This window comes from Lissotriton vulgaris, chromosome 11 (assembly GCF_964263255.1).
Source record: "Lissotriton vulgaris chromosome 11, aLisVul1.2, whole genome shotgun sequence".
NCBI classification, from domain to species: domain Eukaryota; kingdom Metazoa; phylum Chordata; class Amphibia; order Caudata; family Salamandridae; genus Lissotriton; species Lissotriton vulgaris.
The window spans coordinates 759,072,531-759,093,659 of NC_141699.1; the positions used below are offsets into that span (position 1 = coordinate 759,072,531).

At 40.7% G+C, this 21,129-nt stretch overlaps 1 protein-coding gene across 2 annotated transcripts in view; it reads left to right on the plus strand.

The window, feature by feature from the left end:
- LOC147683468 (ephrin type-A receptor 3-like) overlaps positions 1-21,129 on the plus strand; it is a 522,416-nt gene that overhangs the window by 497,379 nt on the left and 3,908 nt on the right. For both annotated transcript variants that reach the window (XM_086943881.1, XM_086943880.1), the window contains exons 15-16: positions 1,233-1,426; positions 8,896-9,036. In XM_086943881.1, the coding sequence (XP_086800007.1) occupies positions 1,233-1,426; positions 8,896-9,036 (335 nt within the window). The remainder of the gene's footprint in view (positions 1-1,232; positions 1,427-8,895; positions 9,037-21,129) is intronic.

Sequence of the window (21,129 nt, forward strand, 5' to 3'; positions counted from 1 at the left end):
TTTGCAACAGCCATAGGCAAATAGACTATCTGTACTGGAGCCCGAGGGCCACGACAAATGTTTTGTTTTGACTGATTCTTCATTACAGCGTTTTGATAGCCTCCAATCTATTGTGGAGAAGCTACAGGTCTTGTTGATTTTCCTCGGTGGAGTTTACTTCCTCTATCCTTCCCTGGGTGGCAGGCAAAGTATTGCATTCTATTTTTAAATACCAGGAAACAAGGACAACCCCTACTTTGAGAAAATAGGGAGGAGGGAAGTCACGGCCAATAAGCAAAACAATGAAACTTTTCTTGAGATATTTCTTGTGATTACCCATTCCAACCACTCTAAACTGAAACAGTAATATCTAATCATCACAATTATTCATTGTAAAAACCAAGTGATTGATATTCTTAAAAAGGAATATTTTAAACTTGGATATTCCAACAAACTTTCTCAGTATTTTCTACTATACATTAAAGACCCAGTTAAACATGGATGAGGCATTGTCTCTAATATACAGAAATTTACACAGAAAGATACATGTGCATTGGATTTATGTTAGTCAGTCTGTCTTTACCATTTTGTCAGTGCCATAGTTCATCTTTAGCAAAGGATGGGACATCTTCTTCAGGACTCTAAATCAGAGAGTGTTCCTAGTACACTGTCAGTATAATGGAGAAGCCCAATCGCATTGACTTTCTGGTATTGCTTTTATATATGGCGCTTCCTTCGAGGTCGGACATATAATTTTTCCATGAGCAGAGTAAGACAGGATTATTTAACTCACTCTCCTTCATGTTTTCTTTCTAGACTTCTAGTAAAATTTACATTTTTTTAGAGAGAGACAAGTCTGTTCTGAATTATAAGCTTCATATTGAAGGCAAACTTATTTTTCCATTGGAAGTGTGCCACAACACCTTCAAGGTCTCCCACCCATGTTTTATATACCTACTAACCCAGCGAACAAAGAACACTGTTTGCATTGTGGGAAAGGTTTTAAATGATAATATATTTAGTGTAATTTCATAATTTCCCCTCACATTTTCTTTCCTTTCATCACCATAGAGTTAAGAAATATATTATCAAGTGACCCACCAGAACTTTCAAATGTGATCGCAACTTAATTATTATAGAGTTTGCTCCTAAATGTTTCAAGTATTCCATCACATTTTTCCAACTCCAATGTTTCAGGCCAACCTGTTTGTGTGTGAGCTTTAATGGCCTCTTTCTGTTTTGTATTTCTCTAGGTGATCAAGGCCATTGATGAAGGTTATCGCCTCCCTCCTCCAATGGATTGTCCCATCGTCCTTCACCAGCTCATGCTGGACTGTTGGCAGAAGTCCCGCAGCGACCGCCCCAAATTTGGCCAGATCGTAAACATACTGGACAAGTTCATTCGCAACCCCAGCAGCCTCAAGCAGCTGGCCAACACCTGTGCATGGTAAGAATTGAGGCAGACCTGCCATGGTTTGTTTCCCCTGCGGTATTGGCAGACCTTTGGTCACTTCACGTTACTCTTTAATGCGGAGTTCTATCCAAATTGCTCAAATTGTGCGTGGTGGAATTTTTCTCCCTTGAGGCTCCAGAAAATGCAAACTGGCGAGTGAGATTTGGCATCACATAGCTCTATTTTAAAACGCAGGCAATCGCAGGTGGTAGCGGCCAGAGGGATGCTTTCGAGTAGACTTGTTGCACCATGTTGTACTTGAGAGGCAGCAATATCAACTTGAATGGCCGGCAGCTCTTGCACAGTGCATGGTACAGTTTGCTCAAATTTTCAGCGTTGTCCACGCTACCCGTGCTAAATTGCAGCACAAGCTGCATATTTTCCGTCCAGTGGTGGAACTTCCAGAAAATCTCACAAATGTTTTATGCAATTCTGCAGAACTGCGCCTAGTGAAACTGCGTGAGCTCCACCCACCCCCTACCTGTTGGTTGGGCGACCCTCAAAGGCGTGTCTGTAAGCGTGTGTCATTTGTGGAAGGTGATTAGCAGAGTGAAAATCAAACTCAATCAATCAACCTAATGAAAGAACAGAAACACTTTGGGTTTCCTTGTAAAATACTATGATCAGCTGAGTTGGTGATTCAATACTCAACTCCTGTCTCTCAGGCCGGGGTGTTTGTCTGTACCTGGAATAGTTAGATCCGAATGCATGTTAGTGCCATATGGAGAGTTAGAAAGAAAGATTCCTTTATCCCCCATATCATTTTGTCACTAGTAAATCAACACCCTTCTCAATAGCCTATATTCTGTCAGCTATATATGGCCAATTCTTTTTGACTTTCAGCGTTGTTCAATTGAAGCAGAAATAAAAGGACACCCTTTGGGCCTGATTATGACCTTACAGTTACAGCAGAGTGGTGGCACGCTGGTGCAAACCGCCGTGCTACCACTCTGCAGAAGGTCGCCGCCCACCTGCCAGATGAATTCTTTTCAGTGGTCTGGCAGGTGGGTGGCAGGGCGGTTCCCCCTGCAGTGCCTTCAAAAGGGCTTTGCCATGGGAGCGCCTCAAAGGTTCCTGCATGGCATGGACTCGAAAATTCATGCCGTGCAAGAACCTATGTGCATGCAAACAGGGGGGCACATATTATGCCCCGCTGTGTAGGGTCCTCTTTGTTTCCTCTCTGCCAGGCATTTCATGGTGGTGGAACTGCCATGAAAAGCCAGGCTGAGAAGAAACTCGTAATATGCGTGGCGGGACCTTTGTGGTCCAGCAAAGCATATTGTGGCCTCTGACTGTCACTCCTATGCCAGGGAATGGCGGTTCCCTGACGGAGCCGGTGGGCCTTGTGCGTTCTGACTAATCAGGCTGTTGGACCACCGGTGCGATTGTGGCTGGATCCCCCACCGCCCGCTACCACCATGAGTTTGGTGGTCCGAGGACTGCCAGACTCATAATAGGGCCTTTAGTGTTTACAACTAATGCCTAGTGAATAAAGGCTCAGTGTAGAGCACTGTTGAGTTGCTGCAGTACAGCAGCAGCAGCATTAAATGTCTCGGAGGGTCGTCAATTCCCCTGTCCTGTAGAGCCATAATACTATGGAAAATCGCAGCAAAAGAACTGGCAAAATGCGACCCTGCCAAGCAGCCAACTACTTAACAGATTTTTCCCAAATGCATTGTTATATTTGTCATTATTTTTAAAATAATAAGCATCTCCTTATTCTGACATCCACCTTAAGTCTTTTTAGGTTTTTAAAAATGTATATTCTAAAGCACTGCGTTTTATGATGGTTGTCCATCCTTTTATGATTTTTTTAATGAATCAAATAAAAGTATATTTTGCTGCTGCTGCTGCTTGCTGCAGTACAGTGTTCAGCAAATGATGACACCACAAAACATTGTGCTGTAAAATTGCATTGATCTTTAATGTTGTCTGATGTTGCCTCTTGTGATGCGGAAATCACACAAGATTTATGCGCCTCAAGTACAAATTTTCCACTAGAAAAGGTTTTATGGGAAACAATCTAGAGTAAAAGACTAATAGTTGTAAAATGTGGCTGCTAAGTGGTTTTCGTAAAAAATGGTCTTGTGATTGGTCCCACCCACCTAGGTTAAATCAATAATGCTAACAAACAATGTGTCCTGTTTTCATTTCCTGATAAGACGAAAATTGCTCTAATCAATGTCTACTCCAGACCGGTAGTTAACAGACTTGAATCGCCCACCATAGACCATCTAAGTCGTTATCTCCCAACTTTGGATCCATCAATTTTGTTAATTATGGGTGGTGACTTAAACTGTCAATATGAACCTTTAACTGACAATTCACAGGAGGACCCCTCAGAAGAAGATCTCTACTGGTCAATCCAAAACCACATATCACTCCAATCAAAGTATGGTCACCCTTAGCCATTCAAATCTATTCATTTACATTGTCCATTAAGGGCTTGTAACGGGAGGACAAAGTCTGATCTCCCAGGTAAAACCACACTCAATTGTGATGGTCACACATCACTAATCGACTACATCTTGGTGGAAACAAGAACCTGGGAGAAAGTCCTAGACTTCCAGGTACAACAGAGGCAGGACAGTGATCGCAATGCCCTGATTGTAACATTGAAGCTAGGGAATTTGGGTGTTGCTGCCATGGGTCCAAATCCGGTGACCACTGGGGATGGTCTAGTAACCACCAATAACCGGAGGAAAAGTAGATGGAGTCACATCCGGCAATCTTCTCCCAAACTGGCAAAGATGTACCAGCTTGTACAACCACTAATAGAGAGAATGAGCGCGTTGGGGCAGGGGGAGCCACCCGAAGAGGACAGGGATAAGGTTAGAATAATCCATGAAGATCTAGTGGCAACCCTGGCAGATGTATTGTAACCGAAAGTTTCTAGGAGGGAAATAGAGCGACCTAAATGCTCTTGGTACATTAGCAATTGCCGCAAGGCACAACAAGAGCTTTTAATTGCGCTGAAAGGTAAAGATAGGTCATCTATCAAGTCAGCTAGAATAAATCACAGGAAAACCCTGCACAAGGCAAAGAAGGAGTGGTAAACGGATAGGTGGGAGGCCCTGGGGATAGCGCTTAAGGCTAATGATTTTAAATTGTTCTGGAGGTTAGTTAGCTCTGGTGAGGAGGGGGAGGCCCAGCAATAGAGCCTAATATAGCGCCCGAAGTTTGGGAGTCACACTTTGGGGCCCTGTATGATTGCGATGTTGAAAACCACCTAAGCCCAGAGTATCCAAGTAAAAATCTGAAGTCGAATCAGGGGAGAGGTGGGGACATCACGCTGCTGGAGGTGCAAAACGCCTTAACCAGTTTACTCCCCAATAAAGCCTCGGGTCTCGATAAACTTCCGGGGGACCTCTTTCGGGAAGAACCCACTATTTGGGCCCAATATTTGAGTCCCCTATTTAATGCAATCCTGAAGGGCATGAATCCTTCAGATACTTGGAAAGGCGCCAAAATAGTTCCCATCTTAAAATAGGGGTTCCCTCTCCTACCCACCAACCATAGACCCATCAGCTTAATTGATAACACCCAAAAGCTGATGGGCAGGATCCTTTTGTGCCGCATACAGAGGTGGATGGAGGAGCAGGGAATTTTGAGCCACTACCAGGCGGGCTTCAAATCAAACATGTCCACCGTGGACTAGTTATTCAGATTACAGCTACTTTTCTGGAAAACGGTGAAGATAGAGGTTGGCAGCCTCTATCTTATATTTGTTGATCTGAAGTCCGCCTTCGATCTAGTGCCTAGAAACAAGCTGTGAGAGGTGCTTGATGAGCTTGTGTTTCTGTCCTACCTTCTCAAAGTGCTAATGAGGCTACACTCAGAAAACTATGCCCAGGTTAGATGTGGTAAATTTGAGGAACTTTCCTCACAGTTCCCTGTCAGAAAGGGGGTCAGACAGGGCTGTGTCTTGGCCCCCACAATATTTTGTCTTTATATCAATGGGCCTATTACTTTTTTAAATAATATAAAAGATACGAATGCTCCGAAACTGGCCACTGGGAAAATACAGGTGTTAATGTTCACCAACGATACTTTGTTATTGTCCAAGTCAGCAGTCGGCATACAACGCACCCTGGATGGGTTTGCCCAGTTTTGTAATAAGAGAGGTCTGGAGATAAACTTACGATTCAGAAAAGGGGGTGGTGATGAACAGAGTGTCTGAATTAAGCAGACCACTCTTACCCAGTCCAAAGATCAGGGCTTGATCCATCACTGTTATTTATCTCACTGCACCATCCCAGTTCAGAACCTGGCTATATGCAAATCAGTCTGTCCCTGGCCCAGTGCATCATGGGAACAGGGCAGACTAAACTATCAAGCCAATTCTTCACCAGAAAGGAGACAAGCTACCAGGGACCGGTTTCTGGCATTTCAGCCGTCGTCGGCCCGGCTTGCTTGAATCCTGATGGTGCAGTGAGAAAGGGACTCATGTCTGAGTATACCCTGCCACACCTATAGTGGCCAAAAACGATTCAGAAAAGGGGGTGGTGATGAACAGAGTGTCTGAATTAAGCAGACCACTCTTACCCAGTCCAAAGATCAGGGCTTGATCCATCACCGTTATTTATCTCACTGTACCATCCCAGTTCAGAACCTGGCTATATGCAAATCAGTCTGTCCCTGGCCCAGTGCATCATGGGAACAGGGCAGACTAAACTACCAAGCCAATTCTTCACCAGAAAGGAGACAAGCTACCGGGGACCGGTTTCTGGCATTTCAGCCGTCGTCGGCCCGGCTTGCTTGAATCCTGATGGTGCAGTGAGAAAGGGACTCATGTCTGAGTATACCCTGCCACACCTATAGTGGCCAAAAACGATTCAGAAAAGGGGGTGGTGATGAACAGAGTGTCTGAATTAAGCAGACCACTCTTACCCAGTCCAAAGATCAGGGCTTGATCCATCACCGTTCTGAAATGCCAGAAACCGGTCCCCGGAAGCTTGTTTCCTTCCCAGTATAAGAATTGGCTTGGTAGTTTGGTCTGCCCTGTTCCCATGATGCACTGGGCCAGGGTCAGACTAATTTGCTTATAGCCAAGTTCTCAGCTGGGATGGTGCAGTGAGCTAAAAAATGGTGATGGATCAAGCCCTGATCTTTGGACTGGGTAAGAGTGGTCTGCTTAATTCAGACACTCTGTTCATCAACACCCCCTTTTCTGAATCATTTTTTTCCACCATAAGCGTGGAAGGGTATACTCAGATGTGAGTCCCTTGCTCATTGCACCATCAGGATTCAAGCAAGCCGGGCCGAAGACGGCTGAAATGCCAGAAACCGGTCCCCGGAAGCTTGTTTCCTACCCAGTATAAGAATTGGCTTGGTAGTTTGGTCTGCCCTGTTCCCATGATGCACTGGGCCAGGGTCAGACTAATTTGCATATAGCCAAGTTCTGAGCTGGGATGGTGCAGTGAGCTAAAAAACGGTGATGGATCAAGCCCTGATCTTTGGACTGGGTAAGAGTGGTCTGCTCAATTCAGACACTCTGTTCATCACCACCCCCTTTTTTGAATCATTTTTGTCCACCATAAGCGTGGAAGGGTATACTCAGATGTGAGTCCCTTGCTCATTGCACCATCAGGATTCAAGCAAGCCGGGCCGAAGACGGCTGGAATGCCAGAAACCGGTCCCCGGAAGCTTGTTTCCTTCCCAGTATAAGAATTGGCTTGGTAGTTTGGTCTGCCCTGTTCCCATGATGCACTGGGTCAGGGTCAGACTAATTTGCATATAGCCAAGTTCTGAGCTGGGATGGTGCAGTGAGCTAAAAAACGGTGATGGATCAAGCCCTGATCTTTGGACTGGGTAAGAGTGGTCTGCTTAATTCAGACACTCTGTTCATCACCACCCCCTTTTCTGGAGATAAACTTATGCAAGACCAAATTTATGGTCTTTAATCCTTCAAAGACCACGCATACTAACCCCTCCCTAAATGGCATTCCACTTGAAAAAGTAAGGACATTCGATTACCTGGGGATAAGATTGTGTGAACAATTTGGGTGGGGTCCACAGATCATTGAAGCATGGCTCAGGCTCACCCAGACAACAGGAGGGATAATGAAAATGCTTAGATCATCCACGTTTACCCAGCTGCCCCTCTGGTGGAGATATACAAGGCGCAAGCGAGAGGGGCTACCTTGTATGGGGTAGAACTCTGGGGGCACAGCTCCACCACAGACCCTATGAAGTTAGAAAATAACTTCATGCGTCAACTCATTGGCTTACCACGCAGTACCCCACTGGATCCCCTTCGCATGGACTTGGGAATGAGGCCAATCGACCAAGAGATCACCCTTAGGCCCTTGACATTCTGGAGGAGGTTTTGGGTAACTCCTGAGCTGAGTGCTTTTAAAGAAGAGATAAAAGAGCTTTTCCCCAGACTCAAGCCTAGTAAAACCCCATGGTTGGCCCATATTAGAGGCCTTGCCAACCAGATTGGGAGACCCGATCTTTGGTTGTCCCCTGAGATATTGTGCCCAACAATATCGAGGGTGGATCTTGTGAAACAGCTTAGGCAATCAAATCTGCTGCTTCTACAGGAGAGTACCAATGAGGGTAGGTTGACCAGAGAGTTCCTACAAAAAAAGGAGATGTGCATAAAAGAACCTTTTTTGGATGCCATTCAGCCACCTATGGCGAGGAAATTGTATGCACAATTTAGATGGGGGAACCTACCTCTGGCAGAGTACACTAGCTCATGGGCCCCAGAGAATTCGAGTTTCTGCCCTTGTTGTAAACAAAGGCTGAAACTGAGGTGCACGTTTTATTCTTTTGCCCGGTATATGCGTTACCCCGCAAAAGCGTGGTAATTCAGCTATGTAAAAATCTAGGCTTTACCCGCTGCACCGTGGCATTCAGAGTTTTAAAATAGGATACAGAACCTGTAATTTTATTTGTGGTATCTCGGTGTTTAAATGCTATGTGGCTCATTAGGAGAAGTTTGTTTTTAAAATCTGTGTAAGGGAGGATTAACTTGAAACACCTGGTTCTCCACATGCCACATTGTATTTTTAATGTTTATATTGGTTATTCTTTGGTTTCTGTTTTATTTTTTAACCATGTACATATTATGCAATTGTAATCATTGTATAAACTGTATGTATACTTGGGAATTTCTAAATTATGCACTTTTATGGCCTAATCGGCCAAAATAATGTTTTTTTCAAAAACATAATGCCAACAAACAGTTGAAGGGGGAGGCATGGCAATTCACTAACATAACCACACAAGTAATGTATTTTCTGCATTGGTATAATTAGGAACTCAGTTTCTTGCTCGGTCACTGGTACATGAAGAATGACATCAAGAATATTCGCGACGTACCAACACAAAAACCAATAGAAAAATATGAATGAGACTTATAATTGACCCTCTTCAAATCATGAAAGTGACCTTAATGAATACTCAAGAATATGAAAGGATTCACTATGCATCTCCATGTCTCTTGTCTCTTGCAGGCAGGATCCGAGTTTGCAGGACGCCTTTCCAATAACGACCATAGATGAGTGGCTGGAAGCCATCAAGATGACACAATACAGGGACAACTTCACCATGGCAGGATATGTCACCCTGGACTCTGTGGTGTTCTTAAACAGCAGGTGAAGTTCAAAGCTTTGCATCTGAGGAAATGCTACTCTTTGCAAATAGGCTTAAAATAATGAGAGGTTAAGAGAAATTACAAGGCTGGTACATGCTGAGCAATTCAGTTTTTTACAACCTATGTTGGAAAAAATGGTACTGGATACTCTTATTTTCTTGCATTTCAATTAGAATTCGAGAACTTATATTGGTGGCACTTGGCCAAGCCTTCACTCTCAAACTTCACACCATGCTGATCACCTATACATGGATTCTATCCAAGAGAAAGATACAAATTAGCCTCTAGCATTACAGCTCTGCAATAAGCCTTAAAAGAATAACAAGTGGCTGTACATCTACTCTGATTTGCCTGTTCAGTTTGTGGTAAAAATCTTTTAGGATCGGTCATACTCATTACATTTTCATATGTTGATTAGTTGAGGTTACAAACAACTTGTGCCAGGAGTACAAACATGAATACCATGACAGGACAATTATAACAAAAGAGGACAGAGAGGGAAAGTAGATTCGTTCTCCCTTTTTTTATTTTTTATTGATATTTGAGTTGCAAGTTTATACAGATTATAACATAATTCTCTCTTAAAGAGATATTGAAATACATATTATACAAAGTATACAAAAAAACAAAACAATACAGAGTACAAAAAAAAATAGAAGATAAATGAATAACCAATATGCAAAGTTCATTATGTCATTACTTCATCAGTCCATTTCTGAATTGGTGACCAAATTTTTAACCCAAGTTGTTTCCTTTTTTTCCCCTTGGTAGCATATATTGCTGATTCAAGTTTATATCTAGCTAGGAGACGTCCCCTCCATGTGGAAAAAGCTGGTGGTTCTGGACTAATCCAAATCCTGTGATATGCATGCACGTAGTTCAGCCATCATAATAAATAATAAGTTGGTTTGTTCAATGTCTTTTGAGTCTTTGGAGACACCAAATAATATAAGTTCAGGTGAAATAACAATAGTTTTACAAAGAATGTATTCAATAAATTTCTGAATATCACAAATTAATCCATCAAGTTTTACACACGAGTAAAACATGTGTAGTGTATCGCCCCCTCTTAAATTACACCGATTGCATTTGATTCCAGTAATAGACCCCCATTTCAGAACTTTTGCCGGTGTGTAATATAGGTCACACAAAATCATGTAATGTTGGGTACGATTACGCCCAGAAAATAGAATAGAGGTGGCCATTTTGATTGATTCTTTCAAAAATACATCCTTTGTACCTAATTTCTCTTCCCATTTATCCCTCAAATTATTAAAGTCATCCACAAGATAAGTCATTAAAGTGTTATAGTAAAACCCAATTCTTCTTTTATTGTTTAAACTATCTATAAGTAAAATTGGCATTAAATCCTGTCTTTATATGTTGGAGGATGAATGTAGAAAGCTATGAATCTGTAAGTATTTAAAGTAATCATGAGAAGGAATTTTAAAATTACTTTGTAGTTCACCAAAAGAAAGTAATGTTTCAGAATTATTTATATACAAATCAGAGAGAAAAGAAATCCCCTTAGAACAATTCCTTTGGAATTTCCTTTAAGTTTTTTTCAAGAAATTGAAAGAAGCGCAATAAGATTCTTATGGGGCTATAAAGGTATTAGAAGAGCATATAAGAAGTTGATTATACCGAAAGATAGGGGGGGTTGGGCCGCACCACACTTTTTATTTTACTACTTAGCAGCCGCACTTCAATACATGTTTCCCTTAATTGTAGGTAATAAAATCCCCATTACTTGGGCACAATATCCAAATATCTATGAAATTGTATTAGGCACCGATGCGAATTATCATTTGTTAAAAGTCATAGAGCCAAGCTATTATAAAAAAACAAAATTTAAGATATTGGCCGCAGCATACAAAATTTGGCGAATTATTAAAAAAGTGGTTGGAATTAGAAAAATCACTAGATATACGCCACTAAACTCAAGTCAATGTTTTCCCTCTATATTTAGAGACCAGGTGATGAAAAAATGGAAGATTCGTTCTCCCTATACAGTTTTATTTAAACAAATGGAATCCACAAAAAGTGTGAGGGTGATCCCTACAGTGGTGGGGAGCACACAGTGTTTTTTAAATACCCCTCACACACCAAAAGGACCCTTGGGGTGATGCTTCATCATTGGGGTCTTTTCACCCCTGTACGGGATGAGGTGTGCTACTAACCTACGATTACGTGGGAGCACTTCTTATTGGCTATGTGTGGTGAATGTGGGGTGATGTAAGTGTTGGTGAGTAGTGGGGTTTTAAGTGGATAAAGTGAAGTTTAAAAAGGACCTGGCACATGGGATATGACAAAAAACTTTAATGTACCCCCGTGCTGGTACTGTTAAAAGGGGTGATAGGCGAGGTAATTTGTAATTTAATATACACTACCTCTAGTGTGTGTCAACATCTTTCGGAGCGGAGCTCCTTCTTCCGGACGGGGTACACAAATCCCCACCTTACTCACATTAGTTAAAAAATCTGGTAATTTACAGAAAAGTGAAAATAAGAATATAAAAGGCTAGTATGTGCCTAAATATCTTTGTTATAGATTTCTGCAATTGAGAACCTGAAACAAAAGTATAAAGAGGGAAATAATAGATTGGTAATTTGACAATACAAATTCAACTCTGCAGGTTCACTGAACACTTACATCACCCCACATGCACCACACATAGCAAATAAGAAGTGCTTCCGCGTAATCATAGTTTAGTAGCACGCCGCATCCCGTAGAGGGGTGTGAAGACCCCAATGATGAAGCATGACACCAAGGGTCTTTTTGGTGTGTGAGGGGTATCTAAACAACTCTGTGTGCTCCCCTCCACTGTAGGGATCCCCTCACACTTCTTGTGGATTCCATTTGTTACCATGACGGGACACCATCATTCATGATCAAGTAGTATAATGTAATGAAATTTAACTTTAATGGCTGATATATATGTATGTTTGTATGTGATATATGTACACCACGAACCTAGCCAAAAGGCAGAAGAGCAATGTACAGAGTCAAAGACAAGCATAACGTCAATTGTTAAAATGGCTAAACAGCCTCACACTTTTAATGCAGAAGGATAAACTGGACTATTCAAGGTAATTTTATGTGGTTGTTACTTGTAACACACATGTAATTTTATCTCGGATAACACGCTACCTATGTTCTTTGTGGTTCTGTTGCAGTGGGGACACTGCAGACTTATGTCTTTGCTTTTAACGGTTGTTGTCTGTGTTCATCATAAATGTATATTTCCTTGAAGTACCCTGATGGTTCTGTAGGTGGATTTATCATTCTGCATTAAATACGGGTGGCTATTTAGCCGTTTACATTTATTGTCTCACTAAATGATACATATGAGTGAGATTGTTTTCCTATAATAAATTAACCCTGGTCTCATGGGTTTATGGGTCGCACTTGTTAGTGTTAGTGTGCACTTGTTAGATTATAACATCAATGAGTGACAGGAAAGATAGGTGGTTTGTGAATTGTTACTATATTGTAAAGTAGTGTCCTCTAAAGAGGTGCATCTTCACATCTTTCCTACATTTGAACAACTTTGGGGTAGTCCTGATGGACTTGGGGATGTTGTACTGGATCATGGGTGTTAAAAGGAAAAATGCCTCCTGCCTTGTTTTTAATTTGTTACACTTCTTAGTCTCCGGTCTTATGGTATCCTGTCTGTGGGCATGCTGAGTGCCACTATAGAGGTTGAGCTTGTCTGCAAGATAAGCAATTGTGCTGGTTGTGATGATTTTGTAAATATTGCAGCCGGTATTGAAATTGGTGTGGGCTGGCATGGGGACCCAATGGATCTCCATCAGGATGCAGGTGATGTGATCATATTTCTTAGATGAGATGTTCAGCAACTTGTAACATGCCATTAAGGGGAGCGAAGGCAATGTGGAGTCCGAGAGGCCATTGAAAACAGCATTATCATCATCCAGATTAGAAAGTATGAAGGGTTGAACAGCAGCAATGAGGTCTCTTTCTAGAAGAAATTGTTTCATTTTCTTCAGAAGCGAGAGCTGATATCAGGCCGTCTTTATGTATTTTTGCAATGTGTACCTTGGGGCTGAGTTTGATGATCAGGGTAAAGCCACGTGCTTGGCATTTAGTGAAAGTTGGGGTTTGAAGCCATCAAGATTCATGGAATTGAACCAGGTTTGTACTATTTCTTGCTTGTTGTTCTTGGCAAATACTTGGAATTTTGTAATTGTGGGGTTGAGCTTAAGTTAGGTGCTGAAAAGCTAGGTCTAGTTGAGGTGCAAGCAGTGTTTGAGGCACTGGAGGTCTTGTAAAGTTTTGTATGTTTGTAGTCTTTCAATTTTGCTCAGGTTGGACCTTGTTTAAGCAAAAACAATGTTGGTACATATCCCATGATTCTATGTTTTATATCAATATTTCTTATGTATGCGCAAAATATCCAGTCTCAGTCCAGATTGTCAGCAAAAGAGATTTTGTTTATTGGAAACCTGCCCTAGAAGTATAATACATTAATTTAGAATATTGCCAGTCATTTAAATGCCTCCATCAAAATGTCCTTCTTCTACTAAACATTGGGATTTTGACTTACGCCTTGTTGAAGACACAAACCAGAGAGACAACATGATTAATTCATGATATCAGTCAACAGGAGTGCGTTTATTTACTCATTTACATTCTAATAGAAATGTTATTTTCATAACTATCACCAAGAGGGCATACATAAATCTTTGAGATCTAATGTTGCCAGCTCACCAGAGAAATTAAACTATGACAAGCTGTACATGAACATTATCAATTGCAAGGCATAGAATAAGATAATACTCAAATGCCTCATTTCACGCTCACCTATCATCACTTGAGACAGTTGAATAACGTATTAATTTTGCAGCAAGTTCTCTCAGGATTACATGTTATAAGACTTCAAAAACAAACTTGATTGCCTCGGAGTAATAGCTCGAGCCTCTTATATAGTTTAAGAGTTCTCTTCTAATAGTTATGTTTTGATGTCATGCACTATTCAGTTCTTAGAATATTTCTCATTCATAAAGGTTGCATTTTCGGTTCCAACACTACTTCAACTATTTGATTGCAGCATTATTTCTTTACTCTCAAAAGTATGATCTTTGTAATATCTGGTATGGAAGTCCAAAACTCTTGCATCAGCAAACTGCCAAAGGTGGGACTAATCAGCTATAGCCATTTATACACTTCCTGCTAGCAACATATATATTTATAATTTATTTTATAAATGATACAAAAAATAAAAAAATATTTTCTCATTAATGCCTTTTGATCTTTCACTTACATACACCACAATAATGACTGGTTGACAAATTGTAACGTGTTGTCTCAGTTTCTTCTTTGGAAGACCAAGTTGGTTCCCCAGTTCATATCTGCCATCTTTCTAAAACTATGTTTTTGACATTGATCAGATATTCAACTTTTTTGGAGAAAAAAAAACAGACTTCATGCGCAGATGATTCTATAGTGGTAGGGTTTGTTTGTAAGTGCCGAGGACTGCCTCCAAAATATGGCTTTGAAATATGGTTTAGAATTTAAAAATTGGCAGCAGATTAAGGCCATTGGTTTTCTCCACAATGAAGTCCAAAAATGAACTTGATGACTTGCCATATAGACGCTCTAAGTACAGACATTTTATGAAGCACATATGTTTGCTTTCTATCCACATTTAGTTTTATTTTGTTGGCGTTTATATCCCACTTTATAGTGGCACAGATATTAGCAACATGATTTCACAAGTCGTGAATTCAGTTACTGTTTTTCCCAACCATATCCCATCATCTGCAAATAGGAGGGCGAGAATATACCATTGGCCAACTACAATAGATCTTAACCATCTTCAAATTGATGGGTATTTAAATCGTTGTATGACAGGCTAGAAATAATTAGGATCAAGATGCATATTTAATCATTCTCTTGACTACAGTATTATCAGTTACTTTTTATTTTGAACATACTTTCTCTTTGCTACTTGGAATCAGGTATATGGTCCAAAATATCTATCACGGATCCATGCGTGCTTCTTATTATAAATGTAGCTCAAAGGATTTCCCTGTACACTGAAATGTCTCAAATCAATTAAAACAGTGTGTTTCTTTAAAATAGCATATTAAGTGATAAGGAATTGTAGCAATACAAAGTGTTCCATGTTACTAATTTGGTTTTAAAACTTGCTTGACATATAACTTTGATAATATCTTTCGTTAAACCATGCCTAATTTCTGATAACCATGAAATTTGCCAAAATGTATCAAAGTCAACCAAGTGACAAAATTGGACCATCATTTGATGGATCAAATGTATCTCCTTTTAAGGTCTGTCTTTATGATTGCTGCTTACAGCATTTGAGTTCTAAATCCTTTTCGGGGACTGAAAAGAATAAAGACATGGAGGCAATATGTGACATTGTCAACTGTTTGATTGGTTAAACTGTACGTTTCGCAATTCATGCTAATTGAGCCACTGGTATAACGAAAATTGAGGGCCCCCCTGCAAGGTACGGTGAGGCCCCCCCTCCAGACTAATTTGGGAGCTCTCAGGCCAGAGTTCTGTGCTGAGGGGGCCCCCTGGAGCTTCGGGCTCCGAGCTTTGAGCCCCCCGCACCGTGGGGGCTGTGGGAGCCTGTGTTACACCACTGTATTAAGCCTCAGCACAATATTCTTCAAGTTGCACCCGCTATGTTCAATGACGTGGGAGGTGGTGCTTGAAGGTAACCATTTTGAGGTCAGGCGTTTGCTTAACTGAACTATCTGCATGCATAGCAATTCACTAGCTTGATGAGAAAAATGACTTGGAAGCGCAGAGCCCTCCACCATTACAAAGACATTTTCCTATTTTCCATTCCCTACCATGAAGATAAACACATAGTGGATAAAGGATAATGTTGGATTGGCCAGCAGACTCAAATATTTCAATATTGTCCGATTTCTTGGCAGCAGTCTAAAGCGATTGATTGGTTGGAAAGCAGTAAAACAAGGCACATTAAGTGACATTGCCACATGTTAAATGGCAAACGTTTTTAATATAAAAAATAAACCTTGTCATGTTAAGGGAGTTCAAATTGCAGGTTGCAGTTTTAATCACCAAATCTATCCTTATACACTTAGAACTAGCTTTAAAGTCCTTAGTTTTTCATCCAGCGAATCAGTGCATTCTGGAAGTTGTACTAACACACTTGATAAAAATGATTTTGTAAAGCCTAGTCCAGAACGAAATATATGCCGTTCTGTGCATGTGGAGCTATCTGTTAACCCTAACTCAGAATCTGTTCAAACTAGAGAGATGCATGCACTCTATTGAAAAGCTAGATATGTGTGATTATAGCAAAAAGGCCAAGCATTTTATTTATTTATTTATAAAGTTTTATATTGCGCAAACTTGATCCCAAAGGATATCAGAGCGCTTTACAATTTGAGGCAAAGGTAACACATCAGAACATTAGTCTAATAACATGGGGAATCTAATAGGCATTGAATCAACTAGTACAAACATAACAGCTCAATATAACCTGAGTGCACAAGTAGGAATGGGCTATGCGTGCTCAACAGGGAAAGCAAATAGCATTCTTCAATGTCCACAGAACAGTAGTATAAGAGCAGAACTATTGGCATTTCAATGCAACAAGGAGAGAAATTAAGGGAGTTTTTCTGGCAGGACAGGGGGCTGCACATCATGAACAAGACATATGTCACTTCCTCACTCTACACACTCTGAACTATGCTATGCACATCTTCCTGTAATTCTAATGTAAAGACGTTCCTGCAGTGGCCTTCTAATTCAATTACACAATTATGTTTATAAATATCCAAACCAGGTGACAAAAGATAGATAAAATACTGAAATTATTCAAAACATATACAAATTTATTTTTTCTCTTTTTATCTTTTAGTTCATATAAGTTCTGTTATCAATCAGAAATCACAAGACAAACATTTTTCAATTCATATCAAAAATTTCAAGACAGGTACAGTTGAGTCATAAATATCTGCAACAAAAAAATATAAAACATACAACATACAGAATTATTTAGTAATACCCCTTGGTAACACCCATATCTCTCAACACACTCACGTGCTAACAATCATACCACACTCAAACTACAAACTAGGATGGTGAAAGGAACTGAATTAATATTTAGCAAGATGACAATGCTAAAAAATGGGCCAAGATGTGACTTAAGGCTCCCGCAGCAGGTCTACGCGCGTTTCGGCAGCTTTAAGCCGCCTTCATCAGGACCTTTTTCATCATGACTGTGCAGATACCAAGGGATCTGAAAAAAAAATATATATATATTTACAAAAAATAATAACCATATTGTCACCACCAAAACGTTTAGACAAGTTAATTTTGTTGCAAAACAACAGGAGCTCAACAACATGACCACAGCGGGAAGGGATCTAAATTCAACAAGACCTGAGTCTACTAGAGAATGAGACCAAGCCTAATACATTTACCTAAAGTCCTAGAAGTGTTGGTATATCTAGGACTGAGCATTTGGTACAATACTAATTGTTATGTTAATCAAGGAGGTAAGTCAATGGTCCTAAATTATCATACAGTAAAAGTAAGAAGAGAGAGTCTCGAACCTCAAACTTTGCCCTCAATTAATCACCTTAGTTCAACCATAGGACATAGCCCTTGAGCTTACCAGTCGCATCACACAGCAATAGAATCACCAAAAACGTCTTCAGTGCATATCAGGGGACAGGACGTCCTATGCCGCCAGTAAGTAACTGCAGGGAAGAGATATCTCATATTTTATCTTAGATCAACATTAGGGGTAAAGCTCATTACAACCACTAGAGTGGAATCCATATCTACTGAAGCTCAGAAGCTACCAAAGGTAAATACCTTTTTTTACGTTTGAGAAACTTGTTAAATATTTGTGAAGAGCACAGATTCGCAGCTTATTCACAGAAGGTTGTGGTCAGGGGGAGGCTTAGGGCTTCGACGGTCAGCTGGCATGTTTTACACCATAGTCTATAATAATAAAAGAAATTTATAGTAAATGATCTATTTAGACTCTCTACCATACAGTGGCCCTGTCTAAACTGGCACAGATTCGACAAGTACATCCTAGTGTAAAGCATAGTCTTACTTCGATGTACGAGGGGAGTCCTTTATATATGTTGAAATTGCTCCACAGTCAGTCCCCTGCAAAGTGGAATAAGTACACGTTATTGTATCCTGTCGATGCGGCGTGGCTCAAGGTGTACAGACATTTGCTGTAAGATACAATCCTACCCCTGATCTAGGTTTAGGCAATAGACATGTAGCTAGATGGCTTAAATGCTTTCTAGCTCAAAGTACATTTAGGCGCTTGTGCACCGCTTTAAACGTACGGCACTGCAACCGGCCGGCCCAGGGACACACAGTCTAAGGACCAACTGTGTTAAGAATATTTCCCTTGATATTAGGCAACTGCTCGAAGGCATGCCAGCCCGAAACGGCCAAATGAGCTTTACCCCTAATGTTGATCTAAGATAAAATATGAGATATCTCTTCCCTGCAGTTACTTACTGGCGGCATAGGACGTCCTGTCCCCTGATATGCACTGAAGACGTTTTTGGTGATTCTATTGCTGTGTGATGCGACTGGTAAGCTCAAGGGCTATGTCCTATGGTTGAACTAAGGTGATTAATTGAGGGCAAAGTTTGAGGTTCGAGACTCTCTCTTCTTACTTTTACTGTATGATAATTTAGGACCATTGACTTACCTCCTTGATTAACATAACAATTAGTATTGTACCAAATGCTCAGTCCTAGATATACCAACACTTCTAGGACTTTAGGTAAATGTATTAGGCTTGGTCTCATTCTCTAGTAGACTCAGGTCTTGTTGAATTTAGATCCCTTCCCGCTGTGGTCATGTTGTTGAGCTCCTGTTGTTTTGCAACAAAATTAACTTGTCTAAACGTTTTGGTGGTGACAATATGGTTATTATTTTTTGTAAATATATATATATATTTTTTTCAGATCCCTTGGTATCTGCACAGTCATGATGAAAAAGGTCCTGATGAAGGCGGCTTAAAGCCGCCGAAACGCGCGTAGACCTGCTGCGGGAGCCTTAAGTCACATCTTGGCCCATTTTTTAGCATTGTCATCTTGCTAAATATTAATTCAGTTCCTTTCACCATCCTAGTTTGTAGTTTGAGTGTGGTATGATTGTTAGCACGTGAGTGTGTTGAGAGATATGGGTGTTACCAAGGGGTATTACTAAATAATTCTGTATGTTGTATGTTTTATGTTTTATATTTTTTTATTGCAGATATTTATGACTCAACTGTACCTGTCTTGAAATTTTTGATATGAATTGAAAAATGTTTGTCTTGTGATTTCTGATTGATAACAGAACTTATATGAACTAAAAGATAAAAAGAGAAAAAATTAATTTGTATATGTTTTGAATAATTTCAGTATTTTATCTATCTTTTGTCACCTGGTTTGGATATTTATAAACATAATTGTGTAATTGAATTAGAAGGCCACTGCAGGAACGTCTTTACATTAGAATTGTTGCTTGTTCCCCTCTGTTCCTGGGCCACAACTTACCTTTCTGAGGGGGTCCCTTCTTACATGTTGCTAACATCTTCCTGTAATTGACATGCAATGCGCATTCCAAAGAGGGAAAGCATTTGAATTTCTATCAAATGGAAGTCCTCCATTATCCAGTTGAAATCATCTCTCAAAGTACAAGGAATGAATGAATGTTGTCACTTCACCTTTTCCTCCAATTAAAATGTGATTTCAGCTGTAGAGGGGCTAAACAGTGGCTGTGAAGCCTGAACCTCTGCTGCACCAAGGCCCTGATTCATAAAGGTAAACTTACACTTTTGTGTAAGTTTATGATTGTTTGCTAATCACAAAGGGATTTATGAGTAGTAACCTTACAAGCGCGTAGTTTCCACACATAAAAAGATACCTTTCTTGCAGGAACTATGAGGTAGCCCAGCAACTTGCCAATGCACCAGTGACTTATTTTGCTTTCAATTTCACTACTACGATCATTTTTTAATACCTTTTACATGGTCCATAAGCACCCCTCCTACTTTACAAAATCACAATAAACACTCGGGAAGAAAATGGGCCTCGCTCCCGCTCCCCAAATGGAAATTGGCTCTCACCGAACACCCACCCCAGAAGGTGACTAAACCTAATACAGCCACTGTCAATTTTGACAACTGGATTTCTAGTACCCTTGACCAAGTCCTCCCGAAGGATTCCCTGCAATCGATAAAAAGATCAAAAGTCGCCCCCTGGTACTCTCCCGCCCTTAGAACTATGAAACAATCCTGCCGTAAACTTGAGAGAGCCTGGAGACAAGAACGTTCACAACTGAAGAAGGCAGAGCATAGAGCCGCAATAAAGATCTACAAAAATTAAATAAAATCTGCACAAGCCCAGTTTTACGAATCCAAAATTAATCTTGCTGCGAACTCCCCTAAAGAAATTTTTTAAATAGCCAAATCACTAATCTCCCCCCTCCCCGAGCTTCTGTCATCTGACGGCGCACAAATCCGTTGTAACAACTTAGCCACTTTCTTCTCCCAGAAGATTCAGGTCATTTATTCCTCATTTACCACTGGTAGTGACAACATGGAATTCCCCTCCACAACAGATTCTGACCTTCCCGTCCCTTGTTTGCTGGACAATTTCCCACTCCTTGATTCCATCACATTAAACAGAATGATCCCCAAAGTCACCTCGGGATCTCCTAATGACCCAGCACCTCCGCAGACTCTAACTAAGGTCATTGATGCCATTTGCCCGGTCATCCTGGATGTCCTTAATGCCTCTATCACCTCCAACTCTGTCCCAGCTCCATGGAAGTGTGCGATGGTCAAAGCCTTACTGAAAAAGCCTACCTTGGACCAGAACAACTTGGCCAACTTGCGCCCTATTTCCCTGCTTCCCTGGATGAGCAAACTGCTTGAGAGGCACGTCAATAACATCTTAGTAGATTATTTAGAATCTAATAATCTGCTACGTGTCTCTCAGATGGGGTTCCGCCCTCAGGACGGAACTGAAACTGCCCTTTTAGCAGTGACGGAAGAAGCTAGAGCTGTGCTGGACCGGGGAGGAAAAGCAGCCATCAT